This window comes from Onychostoma macrolepis, chromosome 24 (genome assembly GCF_012432095.1).
Source record: "Onychostoma macrolepis isolate SWU-2019 chromosome 24, ASM1243209v1, whole genome shotgun sequence".
Taxonomy (NCBI): Eukaryota; Metazoa; Chordata; class Actinopteri; order Cypriniformes; family Cyprinidae; genus Onychostoma; species Onychostoma macrolepis.
Window position 1 is genome coordinate 9,800,263 of NC_081178.1, and position 24,469 is coordinate 9,824,731.

The 24,469-nt window shown below is 36.8% G+C and overlaps 1 protein-coding gene across 1 annotated transcript; it reads left to right on the forward strand.

The window, feature by feature from the left end:
* The first annotated feature begins 254 nt into the window (after positions 1 to 254).
* On the forward strand, positions 255 to 24,461 carry adgrg2a (adhesion G protein-coupled receptor G2a). The gene is made up of 36 exons (XM_058765272.1): positions 255 to 287; positions 1,551 to 1,587; positions 2,291 to 2,391; positions 6,458 to 7,045; positions 8,515 to 8,568; positions 9,785 to 9,829; positions 10,011 to 10,070; positions 10,264 to 10,725; positions 10,934 to 10,981; positions 11,096 to 11,163; positions 11,351 to 11,443; positions 11,538 to 11,575; positions 11,669 to 11,799; positions 12,037 to 12,154; positions 12,270 to 12,328; positions 12,419 to 12,463; positions 12,558 to 12,625; positions 12,773 to 12,816; positions 13,190 to 13,232; positions 13,339 to 13,373; positions 13,451 to 13,578; positions 13,676 to 13,790; positions 14,188 to 18,626; positions 19,152 to 19,371; positions 19,451 to 19,607; positions 19,703 to 19,864; positions 20,192 to 20,311; positions 20,402 to 20,447; positions 20,553 to 20,659; positions 21,587 to 21,711; positions 21,865 to 22,136; positions 22,219 to 22,318; positions 22,654 to 22,937; positions 23,073 to 23,174; positions 23,277 to 23,405; positions 23,498 to 24,461. The coding sequence occupies exons 3-36, from the start codon at positions 2,292 to 2,294 to the stop codon at positions 23,599 to 23,601; spliced, it is 8,709 nt and encodes a 2,902-aa protein (XP_058621255.1). The 5' UTR covers positions 255 to 287; positions 1,551 to 1,587; position 2,291; the 3' UTR covers positions 23,602 to 24,461.
* The last annotated feature ends 8 nt before the right edge of the window (positions 24,462 to 24,469 follow it).

The window sequence follows — 24,469 nt, forward strand, 5'->3', positions numbered from 1 at the left end:
ATAAAATATAAATAGCACATTAAAGTTAAAAGTTACACACTTTTTGTGTGCGCGCTGTACAGGTCTGGTATAAAGAATGTTTTTGCTCAGGTGGCTGAAATGTCCGCCCAATAGAGAAAAGTTTTGCTCAGCAAGAAAAAAAATTAGAGGGAACATTGCCTGTAACATCACTCTCTAATGCAACATGAACATAACACGTGATGAAGGATGTGTACTGTGGTTTTCAAAATACTTGTTTGCATTCCTTTTCCTAGAATTCTCGACAAAAAGCTACAGCATTGATAAAGGTAAATCTACAAGCCTTCCCTTTGTTCATCTAAACAAAAGGATAAATGAGTAGGCCTATAACAGTGTCTATGCAAATAAAGTACACTAAAATGTAATAAAACATTTCCATGACATTAAGGAACATGAGATTCCATGACTTCTCCAGGCCTAGGAATCACTATTTTCCAAACTTCCCATGACTGTAAGGCACCTGCTAAGTTAGTGCCTTTGGTCATCACAAATCAGCATAACAACACCTCTATGTTCAACATTCCTCATGTTTTCACATATGCATAGATTTTGCCCATAGATATCAATTCAGTTCTCAAACACTAGATAAATTTGCAGTATAAATAATCCAAAAGCAGAAGAATGTAGATAGATACATAGATAGACACACACACATATTATTATACTATTTAGCTTGTACTTCTCTTTGTTGTTGAGTTTCATCGTTCCAATGCAAATTACCTCACCTGTGGGCCTTTTATACATCCTGAGATTCTAATTGGAGTGTGAACACTAGAGCTGATTATTGTTTTCATGTTGAGAAATGTGTTATAATTGAGCTCAGGTTGTGATGTTGTTATCACAATTACTGAATGCAAGCGTTTGCTAAATGAGCACACGGTACAACCTCTTAACCTCTGTCTTTTTGAGCTGATTTCTGTATACAGTAGAATATAATGACAAAATGTTCAACAAATTGTCAAAACAGATTTATACAATAGCTTAGCAAAATCAGAAAACAATGTGTTTAGCTTGTGTGCCATCGTTATTTGGGCAAAAACGATGGTTCACCATTGACAGTCACTCAAAAAAGCCATGTATTAAGACTAAATGCATATTAGTTCCTTGGCTGTATGCAGCAATGAACCAAAGTGCTAATGCATACCCAGATAAATTAGACCTTGTTGGAAATTACGTTTATTAGAAAGAGAAAAAAAAGGTAGAGGAAGAGAGTAAGAGAGATTGTGTGAGTGGCTGAATGAATAAACAGCCAGACAGATTTGATGAAAGAGACTGCAGTAAGTTGACTGCCACTTACATTAGACAGAATTACTGCCTCTCGCACAGTTTGTAATGCCTGTCTGCTTTTGTCCAGACAGTAAACCAGGAGCATTTCATCAGAGTTTTATTCAAACATCCCCACACAGCCATTCAATCACTCTCAGCACCAAAGCCATCTCAGTCTGTCTTATTACTGTAAACCGCCGCAGACATTTAACGTTTCCTGTCCTTTCCATCTTTAAATCAAGTTGTGCTTTTATCCCCTTTTATAGAGAGTCACCATGGACTTTTGCAGCACAAAAGTCTAAGGTGTGTACATAGACTAAGAACACCATTTTGAACAATTCACGAGTGCACCTCTAATGAACAGGATCAATATCTGCTTGTGGCTGACCTTTAAAGAAATATACAAATGTATACTTCCTTGTTGTTACCAAAAGCACAATAGGCATTGTTCTTTATTTCAAGACTTTCTGTCCATACTATTCAAGATATATAGTCAAATTATACAGCTTACCGTGGGTATTTGTTTGTTTGGTGGAATTAATTATTCAGAAAATGGCATTAAAAAAGCAAACATACTGGTACTAGAAAAGGAATATATATATATATATATATATATATATATATATATATGTATATGTAATCTTATTTTATTAATCAGGCATTGATTGAATTGTGAAAAGTGGGTATTACATAAGAATAAGCATTACAAGTTAGTTGAAGAGGAGGGGTTGAAAAAAGATTTGTGGTGTCAGCTGAAAAGGAAATGATTTAAGTTACTATGCAAATCGTTATTATTTTGATAAAAGACTCCACGGACAGGTTTAAAGCCATAAATGTGCATTCAGAATGTAAACAGGGTCAATTTTTATTTCACGTTGACTGACAAAACTGTAAGAGCTTTATAGAAGTAATGACCTTCTCTCAGTTACACCCTGTTATTGTTTTGATGAAAACACTTTTTCTTTTCTTTCTCTGAACAAAAGAGTTTCTTTGTTTTTCTTTGAAGGATGCTTTACAAGCACAGCAAGCACCTGAGTGGACGATACAAGAAGTCCGCACATCACTTTGTCTGGCTCCTCTGTCTTTGGGTTCACCTCTTGCCTCAAGGTTAGTACAGTATACTGTTTTACCAAACTTTATTTGTTATAAAACACACAGAAAAACAGAAGGACTTGTTTTACATCCCATTTATGGCTGAGCAAAACTGAAACAGCTGACATGAAAAATTATTATATATCTGTGTGCAGTCTGTGCACTGTTTCTCTTTCAGTTTATACTGTATATGAACTAAGTACAAAGTAGAGAGAGCCTGAAAATGAACAATAGTTTGGCTGAGTATCAAGTCCAGAAATCCTCCTAAGACAGCATTTGCTTAATTGCTTGCCAGCACTCCCGTACAAGTCTATAAAACTCCTTCAAGTAGTAAAATGATTAATAAGAATGGAAGGAGGCTGTAAATTGCAAACAGGAGGGACTGAGTCAGTTGTGCAGAAGAGTCACTCTGTGCCGCAGACCAACTCAAAACATTTTAGGGGGAGCATTTTTTAATAGCATTATGAAATCTGACCACGTTTTAGATTGAATTTAATAATAAATACTAGTAATACCAGGAGAATTCACACACCCAGAGGGCATCTAGCTGGAGGAGAGCGAGAGACAGAATGGATGAGATAATGTGGAGGAGTCCAGTGGCCCGCAGCATGATTGTCCTAGCCTTAATGAATTAATTAGTAATGATCACAGTTAAGATAAAGGGATTCAGAGGATTTCACTTCTCATTCCCCAAGAGAAACCACCATCACAACACTTACAGAGCAGACGGGGAAAGTGCCTAACTGTGTTTCAAATGATGCACTATACACTATATGTATACTACCTTTGTTGTCAGTAATATTTTTTTAGGAAATTACTGCTTTTTTTTCAGAAAAGACTCATTAAACTGATCGACAGTAAAGACACATATATACGTGGAATAGTGTAATCGGGCCTTACGCGTTTAGAACACGTCAAAAATGGTCTCCCTCTCTTGCGATGTTGATTGGTTGACGAGAATCGCATCTTTTAAACTGTCAATTAATTTTTTTTAATTATTGCAATAACTTACATTCCTTGAGGTCTTTGATTTTTGAAACCCTCATTATTATTTTCAACCCTCATTCTGACCCTATGTCCAATATTATCAATTTTTAAGGGGTGGCTCCAGTAAAAGGCCACTGTTATGATTGTCTAACGTCATTCGATAGGAAAAAGTATCATCCACTATATAAATGTAATGAGCTCTCTTATAGATCAGTTGTACTAACTAAAAACATTTAAAAAACATTATCCATACAAAACAAGACAAAGCATTATGAAATTGTTTACTCACGGTTTGCAGCTGCTGTCAATAGAGTTGGCTGCTTCATCTTTCAACGAATGTTTCTTTGTGTGAACTCTCCATTACACCGTACCTCGTTTACAAAACAATATGCAGTCAGTGCCCCGAACAAATACACGACGCGAACTGGGAGGGCCTAGGCAATTAAAAATAAACCATCCATTCCTCCCCGACAAACTTCCGAAAGATATAATATGAAAAGATATGAACTCACAACTGTGAGAAAAAAGTCAGAATTTGTGAGATTAAAAAGTTGCAGTTATTTAAAAAAAAAAAATTTATTAGCGTAAACAAAAGAACTGAATTGTGAGATGTAAAGTTAGAATTTAGAGAAAAAAAGTCACAAATGCGAAATATGAACTCAAAATTGTGAGATGCAAACTCAAAATTGCAATACAAGAAGTTTATTTCTTGTAATTCTGAAATTTTTCTCAAAAAAGACAGAATTGTGAAGAAAAAAGTCCAAATTGTGAGATTAAAAAGTCAACAATTACCTTTTTTATTTTTTATCCCATTGAAAACAGTTATTTTAAATTATAAGAATGTTTCACAATATTCCTGTTTTTACTACATTTTTGATCAAATAAATGCATCCTTAAAGAACAAAAAGAACATTAAAAAAAAAAATTCTAACCAACCTCAGCTTTTGAATGGTAGTGTATTCTACAATCCAGTGTAGTCATTTTAGAATAGTTTTTTCATATAGAATACTTGACTTTTTTTTTTTCACATTTGCTTCCAGTTAAGTTCTCTTTCCTTTCCGCTCAAGTGTTTTTCGCTTGAACAAGTGCATCATACAGGTACCCGAAGCACGCTACGCTTCACTGCATGAACAATGTAATCACAATGCTTAAACTATAAAATAGAGTAGAATAGTGCATGAGCGCACTAAATGGGAAGAACCTCCCCAGTTACTCTGGAAACCGTAGAAGATAAGCAGGCATTTGAGAGAAAAGAGAGAAAGATGTTGAAAAATGTTGAAAACTGTTTACACAGTGATGGATGACGTAGTTGGAGAAACAACTTTAAAACTAGATTGTCAAGCTATAAGCTTTTTGTCAAGCTAACCTTTTGAAGCTAACTACAATGAAGCTATTTATATCATTCATAATCATTGTTCAGAGCCACAATTTTTAAATACATTTTTACAAAAACACAAATGAAAACAAGGCCGTGAGGGATTGATTCAGTTGTGTGTACTGTAGATGAAAGAACATTGAAAAAAATAAATGTCTTAAAAAGTCTCCAGTAGACAAACAACTTAGATGTGACCTAGAACATACATCATTATTAAATATACAGTGTCTACTAAGATCGGGTAAATGCTGGTTCAGAATTAGCAGCTAGTCATGAGTTTTATTTAGATAAAGTAAGGTGTACGTCACACCTTCAGAAGTATTCATGGTATGTTAGAATAGCACACACACATAATATCAGTCAACATTTGGCTGTCAAGTTGTTCCTTTCGGGCCAAATCTGGGCCAGCCTGTTTTATCTGGTTGTGTGCTTGTCAAAGCATCAAACAGAAGCATTATGAAACTGACAGGCCTCATGGGGAAGTGGTAAACTGGACAGGTTAGATGAGATTAGAGTTAAAAGTTAATGTGAAGGTGTGCAAGTTTTGTGAAAAATTAACAGAGCAGAATCATTTTCAGTGTCTTGAAAAGACCAAAGGGTACAGTGCCCTTATAAATTTGCAGTCAGAGTTGTTAATAGGTTATTATCCAGCAAATGTCAGTGGCCATGCAGACAATCATAGCTTTTGACAGAAGACCTTCTTCTGGGTGATGCTAACCTTTTTAAAAAAAAATAACTAGGATAAAGTCTACATGAATTCAAAACCGACCCCATATACTTTTTTAATATATGCTTCAGGTCTTATTGTGAACGAATTATAGTGTAGCTTCAGGTGTGCAAAATTATGCGGGCCAAAAAGGTCAATTTTTCAATTGTCAGTAATGTAGTGATGTATGAAGTCCCTTTGTAATCATGCAGCTTTCTGTTGGTCAACAGGGCCAATCTGCGACCAACTCACTCTGAAATCTGTGCGGGGAAAACATTCACCCTCAAGCAAAATTCCAGATCGCATGCATTCCTATTGAAAAGACTGGATTTTGCCCACAAAATTGTTGAATAACTGTAAATATCACTGCACCTTTATTCCAAAGAAATCTTTGGAATGTTTAATCAAAAAGTTGAAGAAAAAAAAAAATCAATTGAATCATGAGTTAAATTTTTTTTTGCAATGGACATTGTTATTTTCTGGAAAATACCGAAAAGGAAATTACACAATAACAAAAAAATAATTTATATGAAAATGATAACTGATATATTGGCTGATATTATTTTATATTTTGCAAGTCTTTAATTTTATTGTTTTTATAAAACAATTAACAATCTTCCTTAATAAACAATCTTTCTTATCCCATAACAATTGAACAAATATAGGCCTGATATAAATCATTGAAATAAAGAAATTATACATGCCTTTGGTCAACTTTTAAAAAAAAAATTAAATGTAAAATATAACTTTCACAAATATAAAAAGGCATAAAGAATCAAAATTCCTATTTACACTGATTAAAAAATATCTGGCCTAAAGAAACATTTTATTTTATTTATATTGAGAAATAAGAGTGCTAGAAATAAAATAAATAATGTGAGGTCATTTCACTATAATTTATTGGTTTGTATATATCGGCGTATTTACTTACTAGACTGATACAGATGTCATTCAAATTTCTTATATAAGGAGAAAAATTGGGAAAAATCTTTTATCTTTCTCTCTCTCCCCAGTGGATGGCTTCTTTATGTCTGATGCTAAGGCTGTCCTGCAAGGGTGTGATGACCACTGGACCTTACAGGAGAAGGAGCATATGCCTGTGCTCTTTCAAACCACGCTATGCGTGGACGTACAGGTCCTTTCCCCAGGCGAGTGGACAGCATTTAGCTATGTCTCGGCCCCCGCACCCCGCTATGAACTTGCCCTGCAGGGGGACGCAAACAACTTGTACGCCTGGCTGTTAGGTGTACGCCACCAGTTCCCTGTCCAGCTGACCACTCACCGCTGGTACCACATATGTCTACGGTGGGACGCCCCTCACAAAAGCTTCAGCCTGACGATAGGTGGCAACTCGGAAGTATACCAGCGGACCGCCATTGCCCGAGCAATCCCTCCTTCAGGGCGTCTTCTGCTCGGTTGCCAACCAAACAAAGCCTCCCCTGGGGCAAAAATGGCCACCGTGGAGCTCTACCTGTTCCGTATATGGGACGATGTTGGAGAGCACAGGGCCTGCGAGGACGGGACGGTGATTGGCTGGGACTCACGATTTTGGGCCATCACACGAGCCCAGGCTAGAGTCCAAGATTATACGTTGCAATGTGGTGAGTACAGAGATTCACAAAAGGGAAGCCTGTTTAACCGGTTGATAAGAGAAGCAGGTTGAAAATAGCAGTGATAATTTGCCTAATGACTGTGTATAAGCCAGTGTCAGATCAAACCACAAACAGCCTGAAGCCCTTTCTCTCTCTGAACTAAAAGTAAGCAGAGTACTTTTTTTGTAACGTCTTCAAAGCTGCTTCAAGCTTAGAATGTTGCTGACTGAACCAACCAAACAGACGTCTTGTTTGTAAAAACCAGCATGTGGATTGGTCAGGACATTTTGTGTGTAGTGTCTTCATATACATGCATGATGAAGATGATGCATGTTTTAATGTTGCATGATTTCACTAATTTAACTTCTCAAGAAAACTCACTTTCATGCATATGCATTATTTATAGATAAAATAATGATCCTGTTGAAAAAAAATCTAGCTTTAGCTGGTAGCTGTATTTTGGAACATGGTAGCTGGTTTCTAGCTGGTCTAAGGTGGTCATTATAGCTGGTTGACTAGTCCCCATATTCCAAAAACAAGTTTGACCACCTTAAGCTAGTATGACAAGCTGGTAACCAGTTTGTTGGTGGTCCATGATGGTCTACTTCCTTGTACTTGTAACTAATGAGCAGCTTGAATAATACATAACCAGGATCAGCTAATGAACAAGTTGGACTACATAATAACTAGCTATGGCCACCTAATCACCAGCTTGGATCACATAAAGACTAGCTAGAACCAGCTAATGACGAACAAGCTTGAACCAGGTAATGACCAATTTAGACCACCTAATGACCAGCTAGGACAGGCTAATGACCATTTTCAACCAGCTAGAAGCCAGTTATCATGTTCCAGCACACAGTTACTGGCTTAATATGGATTTTCCAACAGGGGAGTCACTAGCCTTGCCTGTTCCCTGCATCAGAAGGTAACTATCATCTGACCATCTTTTGTGAAAAATCGTCCACCATCAAGTGAAATTCCAGATTATATGGATCCCTTTTTGCATGACTGGATTTTGCACCTTTATTCCAGAGATGCCTTTGTAATGTTTCTAAATGTAATAACCTGCCCTGCCTCAGAACTCTTATTTTGTAGCCCTTCTCCTCAGCTGCATTTAAATTAAATAAATTTTGTTGTAAATTGTAAATGTATCTTATTGACATCTGTGAAAAGATGCATCTGATATATGTCAGATCAAATCTGGCTTCTCATTTCTAGACCTGAATAAGTTCACTATAAGACATGCTTTTTCTCCTACACAGGAAATTATGAAATCAATTTCAAATATCCTACAGGATATTTGAAACATTTAAAAACACATCCAGATGCCGAGGCTGGATTGAAAACATTGAATGTCTTGATTTAAATGATCAGATCAGATGTTGATGCAGGGTACAAGAAGGGCAGTAGTAACTACACTCTTGTCTTTCTATCATTTGTGCATGCCAATTCTATTTCTATATTTCATCTTTTAGGTCTAAGGCATCTGCGTATGAAACGCAGTGCACAAGGAACTACAGCCAAATCCAGTAAGTGCAGTGCAAGTGTGAATTCACTTCACTGAGTACTATTGTAGTGTGGTGGTGGGTAACTGTCTTGGGGAAGTTATGTCCCAAACTAAGTTATTCAGAACTTAAAGTTGCCTATTTTCTAACACAAAAACAATCTCAATAGGAGTGGCAGCATTAAAATTGAGCAGATACTGTACAGTCAAATATGAATAATACATTTAAATAAACATTTCCTGTAAAAAGAAATCAGAGAGTCGGTTAATTTATATTAGGGGTTTTCAAACTGTTCCTGGGGCTTCCCAGCAAGGCACATTTTTAATAACTCAGCTGTTTTAAATAAAAATGCAAAAATGCACAGGAGGGGAGTCTCCAGGTTCAGCGGTGGTTTTAAAACCCATGAATTACATAACTGTCAGAACAAACCATTTCACTATAATGAACAATACAAAGGCTACAGGACAGTTTATTAGAACACGAAAGGAATACAAAGAACTGCTTTCTCATGACCAATTACAACATGGTACATCTGAATGTTCTGAATTGAATGTGCACAAAGATTTGTTCCCCACACTATTATACAGCTTTAGAAGATTTGGAGTGATTATCTTTGTCCTTTTGGAACTTAACAGCGTGCACATTTCCATCACATTTAAAACAGCTGCTTGGGCGATATAAACAGTGCACAAAGGAGCAGAAATGAATGAAATATCTGAATGAAATATCTATAAACCTATCCTCTACATTAAATAGCAACAATTTAATATTAGAAGGCATCATTTACTTAGAAATTAGGATAGTTTCCCAGGAATCAATACTTCTCATGTATGACCCTTCCCATTTCCACTCCTCTGTGAATGTAGCTCTTCCTTTTGTCCTCGATATCATGGCATGCTGCACTGAAAAGGCATGCCTGTTCCAGGCACGGCACATGACGCAAACAGATGTTTTAAATAGCGGATGCGTTAGGTAATCTTGTTGTTGTCTGAAGTTAAATTGGACAGGGTTGCAGAGAAAATTTGATATAGTTGAGTAGAAATCAACTGTATCAGGATATCAATAACATCTTAATCAAGAAAGATTAAAGTTCCACAAATAGCAAGGTGTGACCTGTGTAAACTTTGTGTTCTGTTCTTTCACTTAATGAATTAATTGCATAGGTGTGTTTGTGAGAAACCTGATCTATTTTTGATTTTAAGGTTTAAAAGTTAAAGTTTAACATTTTATACACTCACAGCATCCCAAGGTTCAGCCAGCACCCGAGAGTTTGTCTCAACATCTAGTAAGTGTTCCATGTCTACTTCACCACAGCAACATATAGATATAGATATAAATATATACAAATAAAGTTAAAGCATTGTGCTTTCTATCTATTTGCATTTAAAAAAAATTAATGGCATTTGTTTGGTGCTGTGTTGAATGACACTTTGTCTCTTCCTCCCTCTCTTCCCTCCCTTTCTAAGCTCCACTCCACTTAATGATTACTTCAATAATTACCACTTCACTGAAATCCACCACCCAAGGTCAGTAACAGATGTAAGATGCTGTGGAATATAAAAAGCTGGAGTAGAAAGTTCCAAATCACCTTCAGTCAGTGAGGCATTTACTTTGTGTAGTACTGGTGTTGAATGGGTCAGCTTAGTTGACTAGTTGAGTTCGAGCAGTAATGCTTTAAAGGAGATGAATCTAGAAACTGATTCCTGTTCCTGTCCACAGGACTGAACCTTCAATCTTCAAATGAAGTCTTAAACACAGTCTCTGCTTCAACCACGCAAGCCAGAACCACATCGAATCCTGCAGGACACACTACAACAACTAAACCTTCAGTGACTCTCAGTGCACCAACACAAATTCCCACCACATCAAACACTATTACACCCATTATTCAAGCTGGTTCAGCTGTTAATTACACAACTACTGTGTCAAATACTAGTGGATTAAACACATCAACTCCAACTCCAGCCTCACCAGTGTCTTACATAACCACTCAAACTACCCAGAGCACGTCAACATCTGCCCAAACACTTTCAAGCAATCACATTAGCCATCCAATCAGTACTTTCGAAACAACAGTCAGTCATACGACAGCAAGCTCTTCCGCTGCACCAACTGTCGCGACTCGAGTAACCAATCAGACAGCGGTTCTACGAACAACGACGTCCAATGTATTATTCACAGGTACGGCTATTATCACTGCGTTCTGATTATGTCTTTTTTCTTCTTTTTTGGAAAAAGACAGATGGCTTCTATTTCGGTGATAATTACAGGATATTAAATTAAATTCCTTACCTTCATTCTCTCATTCTGCCACATATTACATAATTTATACATTATAAAATTAATCCTAATGGTTCAATGCTTTGATGTGTCTTTTCATTTGTTTCAGAGCCATTTGCAGTACAGTGTAACTTTTCCCAGTCCTGCGCTAATGAATGTAAGAAAGAAAACATTTTTAGACAAAGCCTATTTTATTCTTAGAAGACATCATTTAGATTAAAAGTGGTGATTCCTGGGGATGTGTAATAATATCTCTCTTCTTACGTCACAGCATCATACTACTGGATGCTTGTGGAGGTGAAAGGCTCTAATATGACGGAGGGACAGATTCAAATTTGGGTAAGAGCATTTTTATTTTTAATAAAAAATAAAATAAATAACAGTTGCCCTAATAATAATGATAATAATAATAAGAAAATAGTTTTGTATTGAATAATTATTTTATAAACTAGAGAGTATTTTATAAAATAAAGGGTTTTTTATTTTGAAATTCTAAAATTCCTGATGCTTCCCCCTCTATAATCAGTTTTCAGATCTTTTTCATAAAAGCACATGCTCTGCTGGAGTTTCAACAACAGGAATCAATACTACATCATGTCAAACTGACATAGTCTTTGTGGTAGGTATCGTTTGTTTTCGAAAAACAGGTCAGGGCTTAACTTTGATGTTGTCCAAAACTGCATCATTATAAAATGTATTTTTCAATAATATAGACTGCTGAGGTTAGATGTGAAGCCAAGCAGAACAACCAGTAAGTCAAACCTAACAATCTAAGCTATATAAAAAGTATGATCTCATTGAAATTCAATATCAAGTAACGCTGCTACTGCCCCCATTCTTACAGGAGGACAAACTGCACGGTGCTGCTACAGCTGAGCCAACCTGTGAATACATGCATCCTCCGAAGGCTGGTGCAAAACGGGATGATAAACCCATCGATGCAGATCCAGCTTCTGGGAGATGTAGAAAGAGTGGGTGAGTGAGACAAGCACATAATTCTGTCATAATTTACTCACCAATTTGTTACTCCAAACGTGAAAGTGAATGCAGACTGGGTCTGTTACTGTTAGGCTTCAAAATGACAAAAAGCACCTTAAAAGCATAATAAAAGCGGTCCATTTGATCATATAACAATAATAGACAGCAGTTTAAAAGATAATACATGATTAATTGTTTGTTTTTGAATTCTCACTGAATGGCATATGTTTACAGGCAAAGGACTGTGCCCAGAGCACAATATTACGCCCCCTGGAGGGGGTTTTGTGCACTGCACATCTCCAATGTCTTATGATGATGTGTGCAATACCCAGGGACCTGTCAATGTCACATGGTAGAATATGCTACTGACTTGCCACACTCTTAAATTAGTTCTGGCATTTTTAGTGTTTACAACAATTATGTGCGATTGTATTAATGATTTCATTGTCCGCTATTTCTTGCATTAGTTCTTATAAGGAGAATGGTTTCATTCCTAAAGACTTGGTTGTTAATCAATCCTGCAACGGTGAGTGTTATTACTCTTTGGACTTACTATTTGGTCATCATACCAGTCAGACTAATATCATATTCAAAAATGAAATTTTGTTTTTTTTAGTTGAGAACCAACAATATTGTGAGTGTCACGTGTCTACCAACAATGGTGAGTGGAACATAATTGTTCTATGAAAGAGTAGGTTCAAGAATGTTTCAAGGACCAATCAGACTCCAAGTTCTCTGTCCTACCTCTCTTTTAGAGACATATTATGCTGTTCGTCTAAATATTGCAAGCCCAGATGTGAATTTCACCTACATTCAGGACATGGTGAGTTATTAGAGAAAAGTTTTTGCGAACAGGTAAAAAAAGTGTTTTACCAAAACATTGCTGTCTAAAGATTTGCAAGTTACCTTACCTAAATGAATGACAAAATATGGTTATTGTCTTATTAGTTCTATTGTTCCATTCAAATAGGTTGTACAGCTGAGCACTCCTTGCAACAAATCCAGAATGCAAGGGTATGTCTGCAATTCCTGTTAAAAATAACATACAACATTTTGGGGTCAGTAAATTTTTTAAAAGTGAAATTTATACTGTTATTCAGCAAGGACACATTAGAAGTGTGACAAAAATTACAGTAAAGATGTTTATAATGTGTTTAAAAGATTTCTGTTGCAAATAAATGCTGTTCTTTTGAAATTTTTATTCACTGAGGAATCCTGAGAAATTGTATCACGATTTCTGGATAAAAAAAAAAAGTGATCTAAAAAACAAAATATTGTGTGTGTGTTTGTGTGTGTGTGTGTGTGTGTGTGTGTGTGTGTATATGTATGGGGGGAAAAAATTATTATGTACAATTTCTTTATGGTCGATCATGTTTCATGTTCATAGGTCTCTGTGTAATTCTTTTACTGAAGTATCCCAGTTGTATCAGGTAAACATCCATTTGTTTTCCATCTTCAGTAAAATAATCTTATTACAAGTGGGTCAAATCTTGTTTTCTGTATCTGCTCTAAAAGGTTGTGATTTATGCTTTGCAGGGAATGCACTTGGAATGTTTTGGTGAAGGAACAAGGCAAGTTGTACTATCATGTGTGTTTATGTGTGTCTGTGTGCATTTACAGACAGCTTAACCTTTCTATCGATCCATAGGCTCTACACATGTATGTTAACTCTGCAGCTGTCAAAACAGCTGGATGTGTGTACTGTTAGTACTGCTATTGCCATTCTTTGGAAGGACAGTACCAACATTAGTTTTGATGGACCCCTCAGTCGAATTGGTGAGTGTTGAACTGTATGTACGGTATTGCCCAATTATAGATAAGCTTATCCAAGTGGTGTAAACCATTTTTTCCCCCCTATCTCTCAACTATACAGCCATATGTCATTTGCCTACTGATTCGGAAACCATTCCTTTAAACTCAACATTCACTTGGCTGTCTGTAAATTTCAGTTCCAGCCACATTGATGACATCAAAGACAATTTGAAATGGTAAATCTTGTATTCAGTTCATATTTTACACTGTGCATACTTCACATTGGTGTCAATTTCAATTATTCAAATTTCAGTTAATATATTTCCATGTCTCTGGCTATATTTACACTGAAAATCAACATTTCTGGATATCAGATTCAAACGAAATTGTATTTTTTATTAAACATTCAAACCACATTCCATCCTGAATTATTAACAATTAAACATTAGTCCTAAAGAACAATTTTGAAAAGCAAATCAGAACTGTTGGTAGTGTGAACATAACCATTTAATGTGATTTTGCCAAGTAGGGTATGTGTCCTGACAAACATCCGTGTTAGTCCCGAAACAGCATTTCAGGACTAACAAAAGCCTTTGCCAAATAAACATTCCAGTCTTGCTCTTTGTTTTCCAGTGCACAGGGTCAGACATTCGCTGTTATTTTAAATGAGAGCTGTGAAGTCTCACCTCCTGAGTCCTACACAACTCAAGTTGTCCCTCCTAGAACAAGTTCTGAGAGCAGTGCTACATTCCCAAACATCACTTCTTCATCAGTAACTACAGATTGGTCACTGACCAACCAAACCCACTCTGCAGTCACACCATCAGTCACAAACACTTCTAGTACACCACTCAGTACAACAAGTCTAATATTCAATACATCCATCAACAGTACAGGCAATCAAACAAACACTGTGTCAAATTATACAGCAAGTCTGCCACTCAATTCAACACATGATATAGTACAACCGGTCAATATAGCAAGTACATCACACTATATAACAACCTCAACAGTCAGTACAACACATAAAACATCCAGTGTAACACCTCAACTGAGCAATAGAGCAGTTACAACACACTACACAACAACCTCACCTGTCAGTGCAACAGGTACTTCAAACAATATACCAGCATCATTGGTCAGTACAACAAATGAGACACCCAATATAACAACCTCACCAGTCAGTGCAACAGCTACACCATACAGTCTAACAACCTCACCTGTCAGTACAACAGGTACATCAAATAATATACCAGCATCACCGGCCAGCACAACAAATACGACGCATGATATAATAACCCCAGCAGTCGGCCCAACAAGTACAACATACGATGTAACAACCCCACCAGTCAGTTCAACAAATGCGGCACATGATATAATAACAACAACAGTCACCCCAACAGTCAGTGCAACAAGTACACCATACAATATAACAACCTCACAAGACAAAACAACACTCAGTATAACAACCTCAGTGGTCAGTACAACAAACACATCACTCGATGAAACACCACCACTGGTCAATACAATAGATACAACACACAATATTATGACTTCAATGGTCACTACAACACATTCAACACTCAATGTAACAACTCAACCAGTCGATACAACAGACAAAATAACGACCTCAGCGGTCAGTACAACACATTCAACACTCGATGTAACAACTCAACCAGTCGATACAACAGACAAAATAACGACCTCAGCGGTCAGTACAAAACATACAACACTTGATGTAACAACTCAACCGGTCGATACAGCAGATACAACAGACAAAATAACAACCTCAGTGGTCAGTACAAAACATACAACACTTGATGTAACAACTCAACCGGTCGATACAGCAGATACAACAGACAAAATAACAACCTCAGTGGTCAGTACAAAACATACAACACTTGATGTAACAACTCAACCGGTCGATACAGCAGATACAACAGACAAAATAACAACCTCAGTGGTCAGTACAACACATACAACACTCGATGTAACAACTCAACCAGTCGATACAACAGACAAAATAACGGCCTCAACGGTCAGTACAAAACATACAACACTTGATGTAACAACTCAACCGGTCGATACAAAAGATTCAACAGACAAAATAACAACTTCAATGGTCACTACAACACATTCAACACTCGATGTAACAACTCAACCAGTCGATACAACAGACAAAATAACGACCGCGACACTTGATGTAACAACTCAACCAGTCGATACAACAGACAAAATAACGACCTCAACGGTCAGTACAAAACATACAACACTTGATGTAACAACTCAACCGGTCGATACAGCAGATTCAAAAGACAAAATAACAACTTCAATGGTCACTACAACAAATTCAACACTCGATGTAACAACTCAACCAGTCGATACAACAGAGAAAATAACGACCTCAACGGTCAGTACAAAACATTCAACACTTGATGTAACAACTCAACCGGTCGATACAGCAGATACAACAGACAAAATAACAACCTCAGTGGTCAGTACAAAACATACAACACTTGATGTAACAACTCAACCGGTCGATACAGCAGATACAACAGACAAAATAACAACCTCAGTGGTCAGTACAACACATACAACACTTGATGTAACAACTCAACCAGTCGATACAACAGACAAAATAACGACCTCAACGGTCAGTACAAAACATACAACACTTGATGTAACAACTCAACCGGTCGATACAGCAGATACAACAGACAAAATAACAACCTCAGTGGTCAGTACAAAACATACAACACTTGATGTAACAACTCAACCAGTCAATACAGCAAGTTCACCGCACAATATAACAACCTCACCTGTCAGCACAACAAATATGACACACAATAAAACAACCGCACCAGTCGGCACAACAGGTACACCATACAATACAACAAGCTCACCAGTCAGTACAACAGAAACGACACTCAATTTAACAACCTCACTGATCCATACAACAGATACAACACACAGTATAACACCCTCACTGGTCCATACAATAGATCGAACACACAATATAACAACCCCAGCCAAAATCACAGAAACCACATTCGATATAATAAATTCACCAGCCAGTGCAAGAGATGCGACACTCAATGTAACAGCCTCACTGGTCCATACAACAAGTACACCACACAATATAACAACCTCAACAGTCAAAACAACAGAAACGACTATCAATATAACAACCTCAACAGTCAACACAACAACTACACCACACAATATGCCACAATTACCAATCAGCGCAACAAATACAACACCTAAAATAACAACTGCACCAGTTAGCACAACAGGCACACCCAATATAACAACAGGCACACCGGTCATTACAACAGTTACAGTACACAATTTAACATATTCACCAGTCAATACAACAGTCACACCACTCAACCTAACTGTCACAGGACTCAGTTCAACAACCCCTGTAGTCAGTACAACAGCCACATCAATTGACACAACTGCTGCAACAGTCACAACACTTGATAAAACTACAACAACTTTCAACACATTAATCACATTAACAGGTAAGCCACTCATTACAACAGTCATACCACCTTCTGAGCTGGTAACAGCAACACCACCCAATACAACAGCACAGATAAGTGAAACTCTTACTACAACAGTAAGACAATTAAATGCAACAGTCACACCTCACTTTACTACTGCCTTGCCACTCATCTCAACTGCACTACATCATACAACAGTCACGCCATTCAATACAACAGTGACAGATCTAAACTCAACTTTCACATCCGAAACTGTGAAAAATGTGATACAGTCTAACACAAGTAGTTCACAAATCTCTGGTGCAGAGTCCACCACCACTACAACCTTTCTGTCAAATACAACACTGTTTAACTTGACAGCACCATTATACCTAAATGCAACAACACCCCCATTAAACACTACACAACACACCACCACATTCACAACACTTTTAAACACTACTGGGCAAGACAACGCAACGATATTTAACACTATATTATTCACTCACAATGTAACAACTCTCATAGAAAATAGGACAGATTTAGCAATACCTAATGTGACAGAGGTTAACGGTACACTTAAAATGACTACGAACCACAAAAACACAACATATTTAAATGAAAGCTCTTCTGTCTTAAATACCACAACACAATACCCAGATGTTACACAATATAACACAACCACTCTATTTGAAAATGCCACACACTCAAATAATACAAGCCTAGCCCACACTACAGAATCACCAAGTAACATAAATGAATCAAACACAACTCAACCTCTTAACAGTACATCTGAATTCAATACAACAGCCATTCCTTATTACACAACCACAGATGCTGAAACTAGTACCACTACAGATACGCCAGAATTCAATACTACAATGTATTCATTTAACTTCACAACTTTTAATACAACTGATGTCACTTATTCCAACACAACAGACTCCCTGTTCAATACAACTCAATCAAATACAACAGCCTTTACAATCAACATAACCTTGTTTAACACAACAGATGTGCCACTGAATGAAACCAATTTCAATGGGACTGATGTCAATCGTAGCATCAACACAACAGAGACCTCCAATAACACACTGGAATTTAGTACAACTGTAAGCCCTACAGTTAATACAACACAGTTTGACATCACAAATACAACACAGATGCATACAACAACCTTTCCAACAACGGAAAGTATTCCCAGTGGGCCAACCAACTCCACTTTAGAGCCTGTCACAACAGTTAGTCTCCTTAACACAACACAGTCAAACGGAACAACAGAAAAGGCCTTTACTGAAAATATAATCACTAACACAACTAGAACAATCAATCCAATTAACACTCCAAACAACATCCCAACAAATACTACCGTTATTAACATTGTCACAAATAGCAGTACAGCTCCCACAACTGCTCCATCAGTGATACATCCAAGCTCTCCTCAGAACAGCTCCACTTCCACAACAGAAGCTCCAATTATTGCTCCAACCCCAACGACTAGCAAAAGCAACACAACAACAGTCACTACGATGCCTGCCGTTCCAGCTGTGCCAACAACACCAGCCACTACCATGGCAACTACTACAGGTTTGACTATATTTCTTGACTCAACATTCCAAAACTGACTCTAGTTTCTTGACTCAAAATTCCAAATATTCTAGGCTTTTCTAGGTACATGCATCCACAACAGTAAAAAGTACTAAAACTTAAGTCACACTAAAAATGGATAGTTCACTCAAAAATAATCATTTATGTGACCTCAAGTTGTTCCAACCCTTTTCCTTCAGTGGAACACAGAAAATGATACTTTGAACAAATGTCTCAATGTTTTTTCTTTGATCGTATCATGAAAATCTATGGGGTCCAATCAACATTAAATTATATTAAATAATCAATCTGTTTGCATTATACACAAAAATATCAAAGTAAGTAGTATTAATTTTATCTATAACAAAAGTTCTGAGATCGGCTTTAGCAAGTTTTAGTTTGCAGATGCCACTTGTTCATTTGTATCCAATGCAGTGAAGTTAAGTATATAAAAATGTTTTGGCGCCAGTGTATATTTATGCCATATCTACAACAACAGCTCATTTATTTTTGTTCATTTTTCAGAAGCAACAACTAAAAGCCCAGATGCAGTAGCTAGTGATCTTCTGAACCAAACACAGAATTTGGCATCTTTAAACTCAACTGAGGTCAAGCAGCTGGTCGACCAGTTAGAAAATATTATCTCCGCACCCAATATTAGTCTGGATCTAGGCCGAACAGTGCTTACTGTCATCAACAACTTTCTAGACAGCTCTACGGATACTCTGGCTGCCTCCTCAAACCGGTGAGACACATGTGCAACGCAAACATTCAATGTGTGAAACTTGAAATAATGTATTCAAATATTTTATTGTGCTTTGCAGATTAATCAAAGCTGTGGATAATTTGGGTATGAAACTTGTGATTCGGGACCAGACTGAAAACATCGTATTTGATTCACTCGCTTTGACTGTGACCAAAGTTGATGGGACCAACTTTGGCAAAACATCATTCACAATTGCAGATCCCTTAAACCCACAGGTAATAACAACTGGAGTCCAAAGCAATTCATTAACATTTTGGATGCTTTTGGAAGACACACTCAAAATTTGGTGTCCATATTTCTGGTTATACAGGTCACAAAAGGACTTCAAAGACAAATCAGGGCAGTGGAAAGTTCCTCCCCCCTGGCAAAAATAACACTACCTGCGTCTCTGACAGAGAACCTCTCTCCAGAAGAAAAGAAGATAGCCTCTAGAGTCCAGTTCACCTTCTTTCAGAAAAGCACATTTTTTCAGGTAAAACTGGGTTGATTGGAGTTTCATATAGAACATTGTATCATATAGAACACATCAGCACAGAACATTGTTTGTACATAACATTTTCAGAAAACCAATTGACCTCCAATTACATAAAAAAAGTTGACAGAAAAATTTAATTATTTCATTAATTATTCACTTTCATGTCATGCTGTATTTTCCAATTACCATGCATTTAAGCTTCAAACAGGATGCAAAAGCACCATAACAGACACCCCAGCCTGACCAGATAACATTTTTAGAAATAAAGCTTACAGATTTGAATCTGCTCATCAGTTGATTCTTTGATTTTGCATCTATCTACAGGATAAAACCAGTCCAGAGAAGCTGAACAGCCACATTCTGGGCTCTAGTGTGGCTAACCTGTCAATCAAAAACCTGAGGGAGAATGTTATATTTACTCTGAGGAATAAACAGCCCGTTGCGGTGTGTGTGCTTACATATTTGCTGTACATCATATCTCAATGCCAGATGAAACCTGTCTTATCTATCTCTTCCTTAACTCCTTTCCCACAGGGGAACTATGTAGCTTCCTGTGTTTTCTGGGACTTTGACAAAAACGGTGAGATTACACACCTCCAGGAATTCCAGAGAAACTGTGAAATGTGTGATCTGTCTGATTTCTTAATTAATGTCTTTTAATTCCTATGTGTTTTGGATTTTCTAGGAGGTTTAGGAGGCTGGAATGGCAAAGGCTGCTCTGTCCAAAACAGCAGCACTGAGAACGAAACCGTCTGCAGTTGCAATCACTTGACAAGCTTTGCTGTACTACTGGTATGTATGTCAGTGTGTGGGTTTTTTTCACAGAAATGCCCACATCTTTTTATCTAATTAACATTTCACATCATGTCTAATTAACATGTACAATTCAGAAAGACTCTTGATATCTAAATGCTAAAATACAAACAGAAATACACAGAGCCCAGAGAGTGATGACTGCATCAGCAATGGATTTTTATTTGGCCTGCCAACATTTAAAAACATTACATTTACATACACATTCTTTTTATCTTTACTCACTCTTTAAACATTTTTATAACTGTCAGAAATACACATACATGTACTGTATATGTTATATTTCAAAGGTTTGAAGTCAATAAGAAAAGTAGTCTCTTAAGTGCACCCAGACTGCCTTTATTTGATCAAAACTAAAATAAATAAAACCAGTGATATTGTGAAATATTTTTATTTTAATATATTTTAATATAGGTAATTTATTCATGTGATGGCAGAGCTGAATTTTCAGCATCATTACTCCAATCTTTAGTGTCACACGATTCTTCAGAAATCATTCTAAATGCTGATTTGGTGCTCAAGACACATTTATTATTATCAATGTTGAAAACAATGTTGCAAAATAGATTTTTTTTCTCAGGATTGTAGAAAGGTTAAAAAAGAACAGAGCTTATTTGAAATATAAATATTTTGCATTACTACAGTCAAAGTTGATTTATTCTTGGTGGGAAAAAAAATAATTTCTTTCAGAAAAATATCTTACTAACCCTAAAATATCAATTTACATAAATAAATAAATAAACGCTAATGATTTATACAAAAAATGTATTTGAATCAATTGTGTACCATGTACTTTAAACTGGCCATCCTTATTTTTGAGCCCTGAATTAGCAATGCATTACACATTTCTGGGATTGTTCTATAATGTTTTCATTAATCATTTTGCAACTTGTTTTGTCTTCAAAGGACATTAGCCGGCAAGGCATATCTAGCCGTTTGCAGGCCACCATCCTTACCTTCATCACTTATATCGGATGTGGGGTGTCTGCCATCTTCCTCTCGGTTACTCTGATCACCTACATCGCGTTTGAGTGAGTAATATCCTCCCTCTCAGTGTTTATAAGCCCTAAAATGAGATTATTCACGACTAACCCCTCAAAAACGTTACAAAATTTTTCTCAACTGTAAACTGAATTTAATTCCCAAAGAACATTTATTTACCCATTTGTTCTGTTTCATTTCAGCAAACTCCGCCGTGACATCCCTTCAAAGATCTTGATCCATTTGTGTTTCGGCCTGCTCTTGCTGAACCTGGTGTTCTTGTTGGACGCGTGGCTGGCGCTGTACAAAGATGCTGTAGGCCTGTGCATTTCCACAGCTTTCTTCCTGCACTACTTCCTGTTGGTCTCCTTCACCTGGATGGGACTGGAGGCTCTGCATATGTACCTGGCCATCGTCAAAGTCTTCAACAACTTCATGTCCCGATACATGCTAAAATTTTCCCTGGCAGGCTGGGGTGAGTTCAGCTGCTAAATGAGCTGTGTGGTTTGTGGCTGTAGATGATTGCTAATTTAATTTCATAATGTGTGTTATTGCAGGAATCCCTTTGGTTGTCGTCATTATTGTGATTGCGGTAAACAAAGATAACTATGGCCTCATAAGTTATGGGAAATTTTCTGACGGAACTACAGATGAATTGTAAGTATTCACCTCATCATTTAAAGGGGTCATGAACTGCCTTTTTTGATCTTCTTCTGCGGAGGTGGTATTTAGATGCACTATTACATCATAAAGTGGCACATTCCACAACCTGTCATTTTGGCAGACTGCATTCAATATAGGCTGTTTTTAGAGTGAGAAATGAGAAAGTTTTGGGTACTGAAAATTACAGGATGTTTTTATAACATCAGTGTTTCACAGTGACCTCTTATGTGTCAAAAGATCAAGGGAATTTTGGTTTCTCGTGACCCCTTTAAAGGCATCAGTCGTCATTATGTCATTGCTCCTAATGTTTCTATATTTCTCTCTTCTAGTTGTTGGCTGAAAAATGACATAGCGTTCTATGTGTCTGTTGTGGCGTACTTCTGCATCATATTTGCGTTGAACCTGGCCATGTTTGTGGTGGTGATGGTCCATCTGAGACGAATCAAGCGCCGAAACCCTCACAATAATCAGTACCACAGCAGCTTGCATGACCTTCGTAGCGTCGCGGGACTTACTTTTCTGCTCGGGCTTACATGGGGCTTCGCCTTCTTTGCCTGGGGACCGGTCAATTTGGCCTTTATGTACCTGTTTGCCATCTTAAATTCCCTACAGGGTGAGAAACAATTTTATGCATTTTGTTTTATGCAAAAAGTTAAAAAAATGAAAATTCAATGTAATAATTCAGCTTGATCACTTGATTTAAAAAAAAAAAAAAGAGTCTTTTTTTCTTGTTCTCATTCTCCCTCAGGTTTTTTTATTTTTATTTTCCACTGCGCTCTGAAGGAAAATGTCCGTAAACAGTGGAGGATGTACCTCTGTTGTGGCAGTTTACGATTGGCTGAAAATTCAGGTACCGCCACATTATTAACCAAACTGAAAAATAGCTGCATGTTACCTTTAATAGATATTTTATAGGCTTCTCCTCTCAATCTCTCAAATGTTTTATCCACAGAGTGGAGTCGGACAGCCACACAGAGCAACCACACTAAAAAGACTTCAATCATAACGACAGATTCAGGGACCCACAGTGTACCGCGAAGCTCAGTGAGCAGCGATGACTCAGTGCCGTCCCAAGGCATCGGTCAGTTCTGGAGAAAAAAATAAAATAATAAAATTGTACAAATGCATTTTATAAAAGTCAAGAATGTTTTTAAATCTAATTTCACATTACAGGCTCACCGGTGGATGACAGTGTGATCATGTCGGGGGAAGCAAATGACGACGTGATCTTCAATGAGATGAACAGTCAAATCCGTTCACGACTCAGATCTGAATAGTTTTTAGAAGAGGATTATAAACGCAGACAGGAAAATAGGTGAAGAAACAGACCATTAAATATTCTGTTTCTATCAGGCCTGAAAAAAATGCATTACCAGGATGAGAATCTAATGACTCAATGTCTTTCCTCATCAGTTTGTCTGAATGAATGTTACATGCAGGAAAGCTTTCAGCATTTAGCTTTATAGCCAGACATTTTGTGATTTGTTATTAAACCGGGATGCTCACAGCTGAGTAATGATAAAAATGATAAAAATATCTCTATGTACTGAGGAGTGAGGTATATTATGCTTTTGGGGTTTTAAACTCCTATATATTTTCAGCAAACAGTATTAAACAGCTCTTCTGCAATAAATAAATAAAGCTCAGATAATGCAAGTACATCAAATGCTACTTAATAAATGTTTTATAATTGATGAAGGACGACATTTAAATGAAGGAAAAAATTCTGTCTTAAAAACCATGTATATCTGTCAGACGTGTTGTAGAAAGACTGAGATATGTTCTGTTTTCCATATAGTTGTTTATTTGCTTTTCTCCACATTTTATAGCCACTCTCAGTTTTGTAGTTCTCACATAAGGAGGAAATATGGAATTAATATGCTAATGTATCTAAGAATTTGTTACATGTAATCAAATTAGCTTTCTGTGTACTGTGTAAAACAGCATTTGTCTGAAATTATTTTTGAGTAGTATAAGGTTTCTGTTTAGCCAAAAAAAGTAATATGATTTATCATGTTGTGATATATGTTTTAACAATGATGTAGTTTTATGAATTTATGATAATTTCACATTTGTACATTTTAGGCAGAGTTAGGAATCTGAGATTCTAACATAATAAATAATTTATTATACCTTTTGTCTGTG